The sequence below is a fragment of the Austrofundulus limnaeus genome, unplaced genomic scaffold (assembly GCF_001266775.1).
Source record: "Austrofundulus limnaeus strain Quisiro unplaced genomic scaffold, Austrofundulus_limnaeus-1.0 Scaffold1525, whole genome shotgun sequence".
Lineage (NCBI taxonomy): Eukaryota > Metazoa > Chordata > Actinopteri > Cyprinodontiformes > Rivulidae > Austrofundulus > Austrofundulus limnaeus.
In genome coordinates, this window is record NW_013953927.1 from 28,606 (window position 1) to 44,435 (window position 15,830).

The 15,830-nt window shown below is 38.7% G+C and overlaps 2 protein-coding genes across 5 annotated transcripts; both read left to right on the forward strand.

Annotated features, from left to right (window-relative positions):
* The first annotated feature begins 1,022 nt into the window (after positions 1-1,022).
* oga (O-GlcNAcase) lies at positions 1,023-12,534 on the forward strand. 4 transcript variants are annotated; one of them, XM_014032735.1, is made up of 19 exons: positions 1,023-1,548; positions 2,147-2,198; positions 2,283-2,380; positions 2,539-2,669; positions 2,782-2,953; positions 3,039-3,137; positions 3,258-3,542; positions 3,648-3,806; positions 3,888-4,075; positions 4,276-4,530; positions 4,625-4,828; positions 5,269-5,443; positions 6,814-6,867; positions 8,234-8,319; positions 9,311-9,415; positions 9,545-9,636; positions 9,721-9,913; positions 10,016-10,175; positions 10,315-12,534. In XM_014032735.1, the coding sequence occupies exons 1-19, from the start codon at positions 1,383-1,385 to the stop codon at positions 10,449-10,451; spliced, it is 2,811 nt and encodes a 936-aa protein (XP_013888189.1). In that variant the 5' UTR covers positions 1,023-1,382; the 3' UTR covers positions 10,452-12,534. The 4 variants fall into 4 exon arrangements, with proteins under 4 accessions (XP_013888189.1, XP_013888190.1, XP_013888191.1 ...); XM_014032736.1 differs by having other exon boundaries at positions 1,072-1,548; positions 3,888-4,066; XM_014032737.1 differs by lacking the exon at positions 6,814-6,867 and having other exon boundaries at positions 1,075-1,548.
* Positions 12,535-13,029: 495 nt separating this feature from the next.
* Positions 13,030-15,494, forward strand: npm3 (nucleophosmin/nucleoplasmin, 3). Its single transcript, XM_014032740.1, has 5 exons — positions 13,030-13,183; positions 13,366-13,451; positions 13,598-13,717; positions 13,798-13,891; positions 14,503-15,494. The coding sequence occupies exons 1-5, from the start codon at positions 13,111-13,113 to the stop codon at positions 14,622-14,624; spliced, it is 495 nt and encodes a 164-aa protein (XP_013888194.1). The 5' UTR covers positions 13,030-13,110; the 3' UTR covers positions 14,625-15,494.
* Positions 15,495-15,830: the final 336 nt, after the last annotated feature.

The window sequence follows — 15,830 nt, forward strand, 5'->3', positions numbered from 1 at the left end:
AGGGCTTAAAAGCCTGAATTTTGCCGGAAACTCTCAGACTGAAAAAGTCTCTTGGAGGAGAGACGAAACGTTTCATTAGAGAAGAACCCGTCCAGAAGACCTATACAATTTTTTTCTTTTTGAATTTAGTGGTGCTGCTTTCGAACTTCATTATGATGCTGTTCTTTCTATAGTACCTCGTATGTAAGAAGTGTGCTGGACTGCCACCATAAAATAATGGCACAATTAAAGGAACAAAACAAGTCCTTGTGCTCAATAAACAAATATCTAATCAATGACACAAGTGCTTTGAATTGTGACTATTCTTTGTAAATAAAGTCAGGTTTTTCTGCAGCACCTATGACAAAGTGATAAATGCCTGCAGGGAAAAAAAAACAACACTTTCACCAAAATCTTAATCCAACAGCTTTCACCACCCATGCATTTATGTAAAAGCATTGTTCATCACACAATAACTGTGTGAATGTAAAATGTCATATGAATGTTATTCAGACACTGGTTATTTTTGCTGACATCAGTGAAAAAAGAAGACTGCACATCTCCTGTTTGAAAACTGAATCTTATCTGCATTCCTAAAAATGATTGGGAATCTCAAGATACTTCACTGCTATTTACAATTACATTGTAGACTAGTGAAAATCACAGAGTATACCATAACATCCGAACTAATGTTTCAATATTGTCCACTTCTTCACTAACAAGTAGCTTTGTTTATTTGTTAAAGCATCGTTTAGTTGTGCTATTAGTAATCTTAATGAAAGTAAAACGTTTTTATTGCCATTTTAATCATTCGAAGCTATTTGAATTACTTATACACATAACTAATAGTATCGATACACTTGTAGTTTTTCTTAGATACCTAACTACAGACATAACAAACAAATTGGAAGAAAATTAACAAATTGTCAATTTTAGTGCTCATAACGTTGGCATTTGCCTAGTGAGGGGTTATCTATCTTGTCGCAAGCATACGATCTTTGCAGTGTTTTGTCACGTAGATCCAGTTTTGACTGGTCTGATCCGGTCTCGTGAGCATGCGTACATGGTGTAAACAGGAAGAACCAGCAAAAAGTAGGTTAAATTCACCATAAGGAGAAGAAGAGCGGTCGGCGAAAAACGGACTGATTGCGCGTATATTTTTCACGCATTTATTAATATCTCGCTAGCATTTGTATTCAGTATAAACCGTAAAGCGAACTTTAACAAAAACAGCTTCGCTTATAAGCTGGTCGACGATTAACATTCATTGACGCGATTTCTTTTCTTTCTCCGACACCGACCCGCTCGGTCGGATTTGCCCGTTAAATATCCGCAATTAGCAAATTGCACTGAATTTGTCGGGATTTTGTGAGCGTATCGAGGGAAAAAAATCGCCGACGACGATGGTGCAAAAAGATAAGACTTTGGAGACTCCAACGCTGGATGTTGAGCCGAGCCCCAGCCCAGTCTCTGGAGAGGCTTGTGTCGAGGCCCCGGGCCCAGTGGCGGACACCGACATCGGAGTCGAATCTACGGACCACAGAAAATTCATCAGTGGCGTCGTGGAAGGTAATGAAAAGGAAACATAATAAATGACGCAATGCTTACCCTGTGCATTCAGAACCAGAGCCTCAAATTCTGCACCAATCCTACATAGTTTGTTTGCTGTAAAATTACCAATAGATTAGGGCTTATTTTGCAGATTATATATATATATATATATATATATATATATATAAGTGTGAACTCAAAATATTTGCATGTATGGATGGAAGACTTGTAATCCAGGTCAACTGATTTTAATTGGATTAAAACAATGTGACCTCTATTTAAAATATTAATTGTGCTCGATTTAGCTTTAGCATCACATCCAAGATAAACAATTGTCTTACATACAAAGAAAATCATAGCAGAATCGTTTGACCCACATAGGCAGGACATCATAAGCAATTTTTTATGAGTAATAATGCTGCCTGCTCAAATTTTATGGCAGTGTGATTATTTAGATGGAATTAGACATCAATATGCACACAAACCTTGTGTTTTCACTTTTCACACTCATGGGCAAACTGTTGTTTCTTATTCTAATTAAAACCAACCGGAACTGTAGATTAATTATACTGAAGACTGCACGAAAGCTGATTTTTAAGCTGTATTTTTCATGCAGGCTTTTATGGGCGCCCATGGACAATGGAACAGAGGAAAGAGTTATTCAGAAGGTAATCTCTATTTTTCAGTACCCGTGCTTATAAGAGTTTAGTATGTTTTGTGATCCTTATTATTTACAATACATACTTTTACAGGCAACAAAAATGGGGTCTGAACACATACCTTTATGCTCCCAAAGATGACTACAAACACAGAATGTTCTGGAGAGAACTTTATTCAGTGGAAGAAGCAGGTGACTACTTTGAGTAGATTTTAGAATAAGCTGTTTAAAGGCAAGAAAATTGAATTGTGCTTTTTTTTATGCATAGCAGGCTGTATGTTTCAGATATTTATATAAGGAAAGCAAAATTGCTAAATGATTTTGTTTGTTTTTCCACTCTTGTTTTGTAGAGCAACTTATGACTTTAATTGCCGCTGCCAAGGAGCATGGAATAGAGTTTATTTATGCCATTTCACCTGGATTAGACATAACTTTCTCTAATCAGAAAGAAGTTTCTGCACTCAAGAGGAAACTTGATCAGGTTTGCAATATTTTACTCGGGTTGCATTTTCTATAATAGTGTCTTGCATTATCTTCAAGCAACATCATAACTTGCTTCCATTTATTAGCAAACCTTGTGCTTTCCTCTCTAGGTTACTCATTTTGGCTGCAAGTCATTTGCCTTACTTTTTGACGATATTGACCACAACATGTGCCCTGCGGACAAAGAGGTATTCAGCTCTTTTGCGCACGCTCAGGTTTCCATTACCAATGAAATCTACCAGTACCTGGGAGAGCCAGAAACCTTTCTCTTTTGCCCCACAGGTATGCCACTTCTATGTTTATATATTTACTCCTTTTTGTTTTGTTCTGCTAGTTTATTTGTTATTTTTGTGTTCTTGCTTTGCAGAGTACTGTGGTACTTTCTGCTACCCAAATGTCTCACAGTCCCCCTACCTCCGAACAGTTGGAGAGAAACTGTTACCGGACATTGATGTGTTGTGGACAGGTAGGTCTAAATGTTTAATGTCAACTGATCAGCACTTTTTTTTTTACTATTATACTCACACTCGTTTGTCCAATTGTCATCGACTGAAACTGTTAATTTGTAAATGCTGTCTTTCTTTAGGCCCCAAAGTCGTGTCTAAAGAAATCTCAGTGGAGTCCATTGAGGAAGTTTCAAAAATCCTAAGAAGGTCCCCAGTAATCTGGGACAATTTTCATGCCAACGATTATGACCAGAAAAGGCTTTTCTTGGGGCCGTACAAGGGCCGCTCTACGGAGCTAATCCCAAGACTAAAGGGAGTCCTCACCAATCCCAACTGCGAGTTTGAAACAAATTTTATAGCAATCCACACTTTGGCTACTTGGTACAAGTCTAACATGAATGGGGTTKGAAAGGATGTGGTCATGAGTAAGTATAAACCTATTCAGCCGTTTTGATGTTGTAATATATTTGAATATTCCAACATAGTACAGGTTATTAAATGTTATTCCTTATTTCTATCATCTTTTTCAGCTGATGGTGAAGAAAGCACCGTCTCCATCCAAATCAAGCTTGAGAATGAAGGCAGCGATGAGGAGCTGGAGACCGACATGCTCTACAGCCCACAGCTCGCTCTAAAACTGGCTCTGACCGAGTGGCTCAGAGAATTTGGTGTGTCGCATCAATACAACAGTAAGAGTAATTCCAGTGTTACAAATGTCGCTTAGAAGAGAGCGAGAACATCAGAGCATTATTAACACTGTTCTCTTTTAGGCCGACAGGTGCCTCAGAGCGGCTCTAAAAGCACGCTCATCGACGTGTCATCGATGGCAGCTCCGACCCTTTGCTCCTCCACATCAGTCACAACTGTGTTCCAGCAACCCATTATGTCTCCATTAATGCCCGCCCTCTGCCTGGATCCACTGCCACACCCTATGGCAAAAACAGAGGAGGTAGAGGAGGTGGGTTTTATTGTTTCACAGTGTTGAAAATGAGAACGAGAYCTTTTCAAGTTTTATTTATCTTAATGTAATTGAGTAAATGTTCAGGTCATTCTCACTGATTCAGTTCTTGTCCTCAGGGTTTCTTTTGCATAGTTAAAGACAGTACAGACACCTAACTTGTAGAATCAGATGAACATTTACATTGTGTGCTTGTGCAGGTGGATGTGGAAAAGAAGGATTCAGATGAAGAACCCATGGAGATGGTTGTGGAGAAGCAGGACGACCCAGAAACAGAGGCTGATCCCGAGGAGAAAACTATTGCTCCCATTTTACCTGAAAAGATGGCTGAAGACCTGAGACCTATGGATACGGACAAGGAAAGTCTGGCAGAGTCCAAGTCCTCAGAAGAGTCGATTCAGGAGGACTCTGGTAGTGATATTGCACCAATGCAGACGGATGATCAGCTCAAACAGGTACTGCAGACATTAGTCATTTTTTTTTTAGCTTGTGTGAAGCTTAAAGCGTAACTATTGTAGATTTCACATTTTTGCTTTCTTGTGTCCTCAGGATGTGTTTGTGCCTGGTCCCGATGAGAAGCCCCTGTTTACAGTAGAGCCTCCTTTGCTTGAGGACCTGTGCTTACTCGCAGAGCTCTTTTATCTGCCTTATGAACATGGACCCAAGGCAATGCAGATGTTGAAGGAGTTTAACTGGCTCAGAGCTAACAGCAGCGTCGTTAGTGTCAACTGCAAGAGAAAAGACAACGAAAAGGTGAGCTTTTTTAATTTTAAATTTAAAACAAAACTTTCACTGAGGAGAGTCTGTGAGAAAACATACATTATTAACTAAACTGGCTGATAATGGAGCTGAAAACAAAATGGTGGATGTGTATTACCTCGGCTGCCCACTGGGTGGTGTGGTTTTCAGAGGAATGTAATGTTTGCACAGCAGCTTGTTATACCCTGTTTGTTAAAACAACACCTTCCATATAAAAACACATTATTCCCCAAATGACATTTTGACAGTGGAAAAACATAAGTGCAAACTAAATAGTGATGTAAGTAGTCTTGTAGGTTAAATGGGTACTTGAGCTGAACTGAATAATTACTTATTCAATGTAAGACAAACTAAAAATATTAGCTTTGTAAAAATAATGTCAATGACACCCCCCCCCCCTCTTTGTTTCCTTGTTTCCAATTTGACGCATTTAGGTTGCAGAATGGCAGCTGCGGGCCGAGAAGTTTGAAGAGATGTGCTGCTCCGTCATCCACATGTTCACACGACTGTCTAACACCGCCAACCGCACCATTCTGTATGACCTCTACCCTTACATTTGGGACATCAAGAGCATCATTTCTATGGTCAAGTCATTTGTTCAGTGGTTAGGTATGTATACAAAGAAACCAAGGGCCTCTGTTTTTAGAAAGATGGATTTTAGCGTCTAGTCTTAAATGTAGTCATATTCAGAAACACATTTTGTAAAAATAAATTAGAGATGCACACATTATTTAGCTGCATGGATTTTACAGTAGTTTAAAGCAATGTAGTTTTGTAATTAAAAAAAACATCTGCTTAACAGGTGATTTCTGACCAGTAACAATGAACCACATAGAGTAAACATTTATTAGCACTAAATCTATGGGTAATACCACCATCTGTGAAGAACAGCAGGACGTAATAGATTGGCTTAGTACAGGCCAAAGGTATCCATTTTCAATGATGAGCTCTTTTTTTTTCCACACGTTAATTGTTGCTTTTTTATCAGACTGAATGCCGCTTGCACTGCTGGTACCCTCTGTTTATCCCAATAAAAGGTTGCCCTTATTGATGTCTAAACTGAGACTGTGTGGAGACTGTCCAAGCAGGGTTTACTGCTGCTTGCTGTGTATCCAGTGACATCACTGCTGCAGTCCCCCTCAGATATGCTACTTCCATTTCTCTGGCTGCGGGGATGGGTGCCAGGAGAAAATGCCCATCCCCTTCCCTCCATGCACTAGCGCGCGCGCACGCTTGGAGAGCGAGTTGACTAAGTGTGGAAGGCCATTCTGGTACATAAACCAAGCTGAGTCTGTATTTAAAATACTGCTGCACATTTTTGCAGCACTGCCTCATGGAGTAGTCTCTAAAACAAGGCTGTTGGAGAGTTTTCACTTTCCGTACTGTTGGCTCAATCTGTATCAGGGTCATTCCCATCTTTTATATCTGAGAGAACGGCTGTTTCACTAGCTGTGCCACTCTCCTACCAAAATGTGTTGATATTGAACACTTGATACAGTTTGAGTGACATCCACTGAGAGAGAACGCCTCCATCTTTTTGGAGTGTTGTTTTGGTAACCATAAAGTACCAGCATGGCCTGTTGGTTACTCCCTGTAACCCAGTTTCATTCACAGGTTTCTGTCTTCGACTACATTGTAAAGCTGGCGTCTCAGCGAACAGTAGTACACAGCAGGCAGCATACCCACGCTGGAAAAACCACTTCAGAAATCGACACTTTTGGCCTGATACATCAGTAAATAGTTGTTAATACTCTGACACTACTGAAGAAATCAGTGCCTCCCATTTGGACATCCTTTAATACCACCAGATTTGAAAACCTTCAGTATGCTGACTTCTATTTCGTTTTGRCATCAGTACTTTTTCTTTCCCCTTAATGGAAGCTTTGCAGCCGGCACTTAGTTACACGCTCCCTAATTATTGTACTGAGAACGTTTACTAATAACTATTTTCTACTGTTTTCTCCCCTCACTACGTACAGATGGAAGAATCCACAGTACAAGTTTCTACTGCTACTGGATCGACAGTGGCCGATGTATGCACAGTGCAGGCGTTGTCTTGGTTTTTTCTTTGTATATGTTTGAAACTGATCTATGATTTTTAATTTAATTAAAATTTTTTAATCTTTAAATTCATTTATGTAAAAAGATTCAATTGGAGGAAAGGAAGCAGCCCTCGGGATGAAGTCACATCTTGCGCAGCGTGCGCAGCGAGTTTGTATTCCAATTGTTAACTCCCAAATTTTTCTCTTTGGCAGCATCGTTCTAACTTGTTTTTGTTTCTGTCAGTAGGCTTAGAGAAATGGCTCAGACCAGCCTGATGCACCTACACAGAGGAACATGTACTTGGCTTCAAAATGTAATCAAACCACATTAAATTTGTTTTTACTCAGGAATGTTACTGCCTGCAGTGCAAAGCTCAAATATACCACGGCTGGATGGACAGAACGGGGGCTTATCCTGCTTCCTGTTACACATTGATTATTCAACAGTCCAGGCTGGGTTGGTGGTTCAGATGGAAGTAAAATCACTGTTTGTGGTTTTAATTTGGGTCACCAGGTTCAGAGTTCCTTCATGTGGGTGCATCTGCACGCTGTGTCGTCAGCTGTTCACAGGAATTGTATTTGATATTGTGAGGTTCACACATAAAGCAGGTTTAAAGTCCTGCACGCGCGCTGCATTTGGCTGGTCACATGACAGGCTTCTTGTCAACCAGGGTTGGATTTTGCTAATGGCAGCGCTGTTGCATACAGACTGTTAAGAGCTGTGACTGCTTTAGGTAATTGCTGCTGTTTGTGTTTATAGTGGCTTTTAATATTAAGCTGAGATGCCATTCAGCTTGGGGAGCGTGCACCTTGTTCTGTTTTCCTGGTTTTTAATGACTTATGTTTCTCTGTCATGTGACAAGGCAGATAAAATGAGAATGTGACTTCACACAGGGTGCTAAGATTAGTGGGGTGATGGCAGCTAAAACTGTCTGTTGCGATACAAAGATGATTATGGGGAGATTTTGGCTTTGGTTGGTGTATTTATTAAGTCCCAACTTCTTAAAAATGATTAGTCTGGAAAATAAAAATATTGTAGAAAATAATATTTTTAGGACTTGCAGACCATTTTAAAATGCTGTCTGATACTACTGAAATAATAGATTTTAAAAGGTGCACTTGAAAGATGAGGTTTAGATGCCTGAGCCCCAAAGTCTTCAAGATGTTTTCCTAGCGTAATCTATAAGAGGTCCTTTTTTATGTTTTAATGATGGAACAAAATTAATTTATATTATTTAATGCTAATAGTTACGTATTATTACATATTGCCCCCTTCATTCCCATCTCCCCACTCCTTTCATCTGTATCGGAGCCCCATCCTGTGGTAACAATGTCCGCTTGGCTCTGCTCCTAACAGGGTGTCGTAGTCAGTCCTCAGCACAATTCCTTAAAGGAGACCAAGAGCCCTGGGCCTTTAGGGGAGGTCTAGCAGGAGAGTTCCAGGTATCTAATGCACTGAAATAACGGTAATAAAATGGAATTTAAAAAAGTGCTGTGAGGAGCAAAAAAAAAAAGAARGCTGGTAAATGTGTAGGTGTGAAGGGTTTGGTCTGTCAAAGGTGAGCTGAATCTAATGGGTATAACCCCTTCATTTAAAAAAATAGATGTTTGCAACAAGATTGGTTGACCTTAAACATGCAGTGACAAAGGGATATGCAGGAAGTGTTTGGCGTGGCCTGTTCTGATCCTTTTAAAACTAATTTTGTTTTCAGCAGCTGACCAAGGAGATGCTACTTTTCCGTGGCGCATGCGGCGCAAGCGAGCATGGCTAGGTTTTATTTTCACGACATCTCATTTCTTTGCAGGAAAGCACAGCGCACAAAATGCCAACCCTTTGCAAGCGCACGCGCAAGCATCGCATCGCCAGCGAGATCGCAAGCATGTACACAAAAAGAGAACTCTTAAGATTAAACACACTTGACCAGTTCCAAATTATTATGCCAACCGAGACTCACAAAGCAGCTTGTGAGCTGCTCAGGAAGTGAGCCTACATTTGGTTTCACTTTTGTGTTTTTCCAGGAGTTCTCTATATTTTCGCGCCAGCATCATTATTTTTCTCAACAGGAGGCTCATGCGCAGCGAACTATTGCGATGCTTTGTGAAAGGGAAAGGAGCATCTCCTTCAGTCAGTAAAGCCTTAGTCAGACCAAAACACAACCCTTGTATTTATTGTTTGAAACAATTTATGTGCATTTTGTATTCCTTTGTATAAAAAAACAAGTTGTTTGCTCTTGTTGTCTACTGTCAAATCAACAAGGAACACCAGTTATTACTGTTTCATTAGCAATAAGTGGATTACAAAGCTCTTTATAATCTTTTCTTGTTGTTCCTTTTGGGTTGATAGTGGCTCAAGTTAGCAAATATACTCTGAGGAAGTCATCCAAAACACCACCGTTTGCTGTYAAACTGAACCGTTTTGTTTTGATACCCACAGAGGTTGTTGCCAATAGAAGGGGCAAACGATCTTTTCTACCAACCTCCACCTTCTTTGCCGACCTCCAAAATCTATACGATAAGGCCATACTACCCCAAAGATGAGGTAAAAGACAATTTAACACACAAAAGCCTATTTACACCCCCTTTTTTTCCCTTCCTTTTTACAAGAACTCCAGTAATACATTCAGTCACTGTTGAGCTGGTATGATTAAATAAAAACTGTTTGTTACAGACTGCAGTGTATAAGATCTGTAAAGAAATGTACTGTGAAGGAATGGAAGCTGTTCCGTTCTCTGAGGACGACGCTGACCTGATAGGAGACAGGTAAAACACAAACCTGGCTAAAGCCGAAATAGTTTTTCTTTCTTGCAGCACGTGGCTGATCACATCTTTTCTATCTGTTTACAGGTTAGTCGGAGGTCTCCTGTCACTGAGTTCAGACTACGGTTTTGTGCTGGAGGATGACGAGGGGATCTGCGGCTACGCTCTTGGCACTGTAGATGTGAAACCCTTCATCAAGAAGTGCAAGTTGAGCTGGATTCCTCACATGCAGGAGAAATACCACAAACCTGACTGTGAAAAGGATCTCACTGAAGCTGAAGTATGACCTCAGTCCATTTGTCTAACAATCATGACATCATTAGAGATGTCGTACGTTGTCTGTTGTTGAATCTACTTCACACTCTGCTTCTTATCCCTGTAGAAGATGATTCTGAGTTTCCATGAAGAGGAGGATGGTCTTCCAGACTCCTTCTTGTCCAACTTTCCCTCACTCATCAAGGTTGACATTCACGCCAAAGTAACAGATCCCAGTGTGGCCAAGAGCATGATGGGATGTCTGTTATCTTCTATTAAGGCCAATGGTATGTAGCAGCTTTCTAGTTACATCTCTACAATTTTTGTGCACTATATAAAATAATTCTGCTTCTGTGGTTGTTCAAACTAAATGTTTGGTAAGATGCTTTTAGGACTTGCGGTTCATTTTCTCACTTTTTATTTTAGGCTCCCATGGTGCATTCTGCAAGGTTCGTCAGACTGATAAGCGAATGTTGGACTTCTATAGTAAACTTGGGTGCTTTGAAGTGGCCAAAATGGAAGGCTTTCCCAAAGATGTCATCATTATGGGACGCAGCCTTTGAAGAAACATGCTGATAGAATAGTAGACAGAAAAAGACCAGGTCTAAACAGTTGAAACAATATTTGTTACCTTCATGAGAAAAAACTTTTGTGATGATTTTATAACACATTACCATTTAGACTCGCCTTTGAAGGACCTTGTTTTTACAGTTTGTGTCAACAAGCACAGCAGTCGGACACAGATTACCTGTGGCTGCCCTTTGATGTTATCGCTCAGTTGGGTTTGGCAGATCCTGAGCTGAAAGATCCAAAGAGTTATCTGCAAGTGCTCCAATCAGTAACATACGAGTGCAGTGCCTCAGCACTGATTCCTCCGGTCCCACTACACAAGTACCTCCTGGTGGAAGGAAGAGGTGCCTCCATAAACCTTTTTCTGATTAGATCAAGTATCCACTACATGGAAATGATCCCATACTCTAACACACAGTGTCAGTGTCTGAATGGCAGCAGAATTGTGAAATGAGAGTCCCTTATCTTAGGTGTAATCCTCAAATTCTGCCGTTTTGTTTTTGACAAAGTGAAATGACACCAATGTTAACACAACAGGATATTTGCCTTTCAGTGCGATGTGGCTAAATGMTTTTTTTTTTTTTTTTMTGTGTGTGTTCTGAATTACACTTTAGAGATGAAGACCTTTTAAAATGGTGCATCCAGAAATGTGAATTCTGAGTCTGCGCTTGAAGGGTGGACAGTTGWAGCCCGTGATGCTTTGCAATATTATACAGAACATCACAGCAGTCCACCAAGTAAACAAGTTAACCTGAAACTCCTGAAGTTCTGTTGATGTAGTACAAATTTAAACAGCAACCAAAACACTTTTACAACTTTAAACGGTTTTCAAATTGCTTATTTTCCTTCCATATACTGCCTTTTGGTTTATTGGTTTTGAATTTTAAGCAATTGCTTTTTTTTTCTTTCTTTCCCTGTATCTAATGTGTTAACAGTTGTCAGCTGGTTGCAACAAACAAGGAGTGATTTTTGTATATTGTGCTTTGTTTGTCAAGCTCCAGAAATACAGCTGACTACAAAGTTCATGTAAAGTTTATGTATAATTACACATTTACTAATTGATATTGAAGTTTTGTCTTTCACAAACTTTTTTTTTTGTTGAATAGTTAAAATGTCAAGTTTGCTTTGTTCCTTTTTTAAGAATAAACGTTAAAATCAACACCTACCTAGCTGGACCAAAATTTCAGTTCTGCTATATGATTCAGTATTATTTATAAGGGCAAACACTAGGTAGGCCTAAAATTCTAAGTTTCRTTTATCAAGAAATTTGTCAGTCACCCATCTTTATTTTTCATCATCTTATAAAAGTTAAAGTATTCTCAGTTTGAGCGTTCTTCAGGTTAATTTGGTGGTTAAATACTGAAGATAATTCCACACTGGTCATCTGCAACTTAAAAGGTTTTTAGCTGTTTTTTTTTTTTAATCTTTTTGTCTATTTAGATGTTTTCTACTTCAAATCATTTTCTATTTGTTTTTGTAAATCAATAGTTTATTTGAAGAAGCACTGTGTCTACTTAATAGAAGTGTCCTGTTGGTTACATGTGGATGGAAGTTGCTTTCTGTAGCTGTCGGTGTGATATTTCAAAACTGTACATTCGTGAAGTGCATGAGGTGTAATGGATTTCCTGTGGTGGACATTTGTGGGGGGAAAAAACTCATCTGATGCCACATCGAGGAAGAAGCATGCCACTTACAGCTTAAAGCATAATAGTGTTGTGCTTCAACATTCTGTAAACGTAGTCAGACGYGTTGTTATTTTGTATATAATTTTCTGTTTTGCTCAAAGTTAAATAGGAAGCTGACTTTCATACAGCCTCTTTAAAGCTGTCCTACATGTCAGCATGGAGTGAAATTCATCAACATCTCTCTGTCATATAAAACAAACATTTAGTTTCCTTTTTAAAGTGGTGCATTTTGTAGTTTGCTCCTGTTTGAGCTTTTTCCAGCTGGATTTGAGAAAAGTGTTTTGGGAAAGGGCTCCACGCGAGCTGATAGTTGAGATGTGAGTAACCGCTTGTCTTTGTAAAATTTCTATGTAAAATATGTAATAAAAACTAATAAATCATTAAGTTGCTGCATGTGACTGTTCCTCACATAAATATCTAGTAGTTTTTTTGTATTGTATATAGATAAGGAGGAAATGGTGCAAAGAAATGTTTTAAATGTTCTGAAAGCATAAAAATGATCAGTTTATTATAACCAAAGCTAATTCAATTTAGCTGGGATACATTGTGTAAATCTAGATGTTGATCAAGTCTTTAAAGCAGTATGAAATTTTTAAATAGTTATATGTAAATCGTTTTATTTTTACTTTAAGACTGTGGTCAAATTAAATAATGATTATGTGAACAAATTTGCACATCTTTGCATTAAATAATAACATACCCAACAGAATTATTTTATTATTATTAATAATAATAATAATAAGCATGCAGTGAAACTGGGTAAAAATAAAATTTAATTGAAATTCGTGTCAAACCTGTAACTATCCAATCAACTGCGAAGACTCCGGCGGAACAAAACAAATCCAGTCCTCAGACGCGCATTGATGACGTATCAAATGCGCCCATGCTCTGCGACGCTCTTGGCTGCCGTTCCGAGGCGGATTCATATTAACGCCGACAATTAAAGTAACTGCGACCCTTGAACAAAATGTCTTTCACCGACGAGGAATCTATGGAAGCCGGCCCAACCGGACCGCCGAAGCTGGAGAGCTTTTTGTTCAGTAAGAACTGTTTAAACTGTTAGTTTGTGCGGCTCGGTCGGTGCACACGTGGGTTTGTGGATTCTCTGCTGTCCCTACGAAAAAATGATATAGGCTCTTAAAAAAGACCACAGTTTATTACTTTTGCCTTTTTATGCTGCTACGTGTTTAATCGTTTTTTTAATGTTTGTTTTTATTGCTAGGTTGCGAATTGTCATCGAAAGTACCCTTTTACACTTTCCAAGCTGATGAAGAGGATGACCTGGAGCACCTTCTTGAACTCAGAACAGTATGTAGACCACACCCACCGTGTATGTGATGTATTAGCAGTGGTAGACTAGTTTCTTCTTGTATGATGTTGTTTGTGTACAAATATGTGTAACTTCCCATCCTTGACTGGCATTTACTTGGATATAAATGCTGTTTCTCTCTCAGGTTTGCCTTGGTGAAGGCGCAAAGGAGGAGAGCAATGTGGTGGAGGTAACAGCCATGAACCACCAAGGAAAGACTATTTCTGTGCCCATCGCCAACCTTCACATTAAATGCCTGCCCATGGTAATGTATTAAATGAAGTCTACATGCTGACCACCCAGCAGAAGTTTGATGTCTCTAAAGTTTGGTTCTTTTGATCTTAGGTGAGTTTGGGAGAGTTTGAGCTGAAAGCCCCGGTGACCATCCGGCTCAAGGCTGGAACAGGACCAGTCAATATCAGCGGGCTGCACCTTATTGGTAACTCTTTGCTTAATTTACTTTTATTCTAAAGGGGACAAACACAAAATCCACAAGCTATATTGTGGCAATTTATCCTTCCCTTTATTTAGTTTGATCAAAGCTTGTTTATTTGGTTTTTATTTTATTTTTTTTAACATTGTGCAGCTGAGACAGCATACCCAACAATATGCACTGCAGACTGAGTTGCCTTCCAGTTAAAGTTTTATTTTTATAATTAAGTTGTTAAAGTCCCTATGTTTTTTTTTTTCCTTTCTTTAAAAAAAAAGCATTCATTTCTTAAAACACTTTAGTATTACTGTTCAGCCATTTTCTTTTATAATTTAACCAAAATAAAATATTTTGGAGCTTAATTGTAAACTAAGTGTATTAAAAGCTGGCACGCTGAAAAAACTTGAAAATATATATTAAAAAAAAGCTTGAATCTTGCTCATGGAGGGAGTAAAAACCCTGTGATGACTGTGTGCCACATTATTGTCGACACAGTTTTAATCGCTTAATGGCGACACCTGCTGGACGGTTTGTGAACTTGTTGAGGGAAACGTTCCCAGCTGTGAACAACTGAATCCTTGATTCAGTTTAACTTCAAATTGTCTCCCCCTTTTTTTCAGTCTTTCATGAAGAACACTCAGATCTTTCTGAGGAGGATGATGATGGTGAGGAGGAAGAGGAGGAGTCGGAGGAAGAAGAGCTGCCCGCCTTTAAACCAGCAAAGAAGAAGCGGATTAATTAGGCTGCAATGTGAATTGTGGGAAAATTTTTTTGTTTTTGTTTTGTTTTTTTGGGAGCGGCTTACTAAATGCCATGTTTTAAAAAAACAAAACAAAAATGTTTTTGTACCGGACGGACAAATTTGACGTTTTTTTTCACACAGCCTTGAGAGAGAGCTCAGTGTGTCGGCGGCTAAACGCACAGCTGGCTTTGATGTACTCACCTCTCTGTTTTTCAGTTTGGCACAGCAAGCCCATCATCTGTGCTTAAAACATTTAAAGTGTTTGTAAAAAAAAAAAAGTTTTTTGTACGAATGTGACACAATCCTCACTCAGCTTTTTACAGCACAGTCAGTGATGGGAAAATAACTCACCTTTTTAACACTTTGTTCTGAAAACTTTCTAAGTTCAAAACATTGTTCATAAATTCCATAAAATATATTTGAATTTTATGACAAATTTTTAAAAAGAAATCTGCTCAATGTTCGTAAATAGTATTGTTTACCACTTGTTCCATTGTTTTAGTCAGAGATGTTACTAAATGCACCGTGATTGAATCAAAAATAACTTGTCTACATTTTCTTCACTCTAATTATAAAAAGTATCTTTCACCCTTTTGTAAGTGATCATTTTAGCTGGATRATGTTCTTCATGTTCATTCAGATGTGTCCAGTGTTCAGGAAAGCTGCAGTGTAACAGTGTCTGCAGATTTTAGGTTCGGCTGTTTTATGAGTTGGACCAATGAAAGTATTTTTTTAACAAATTGTTCCACATGACTTAAGTAAAACTAATATCCATACATCAATGGTGGAGCTTGTAGAAGGAAGTAGTAGAAAAAGTATGGACAATTTTTGTAACAATGCTTCTTTGCAATAAATCTATTCCATTAGAAAGCCTGTTAATTTCCTTTTTAAATGGTGCCACATTTGTKAGGAACATGCATTTGTGGGATGAGCAGCAGAGCTYAGTGGGTTGCACGCATGAAAAATTTGCCAAATCTCTGTCAAACAGCTTATTTTGCTGTTGCTATTTACATTTGCTTTGAGCTTCTGCTACATCCAGGTGTTGCCAATCATAAGCAGAGGTGTCAAGTAACTTAAGTACAAAAACTTTGTCACTTAAGTAGAAATTTTGGTTATTTACACTTTAGTGGAGTAATCATTTTTCTGCCTACTTTTTACTTCTGCTCCTTACATTTTAATTGAATTATCTGTACTTTCTACACCTTT

What these genes read in the sequence shown, in the direction of transcription:
- npm3 (XM_014032740.1), top strand. Translation starts at nt 13,111, where the DNA reads ATGTCTTTCACCGACGAGGAATCTATGGAAGCCGGCCCAACCGGACCG. An exon ending in ACATTAAATGCCTGCCCATG is followed by an intron (nt 13,718 to 13,797) that starts GTAATGTATTAA and finishes TTTTGATCTTAG; the next exon opens with GTGAGTTTGGGAGAGTTTGA. An exon ending in CAGCGGGCTGCACCTTATTG is followed by an intron (nt 13,892 to 14,502) that starts GTAACTCTTTGC and finishes CCTTTTTTTCAG; the next exon opens with TCTTTCATGAAGAACACTCA.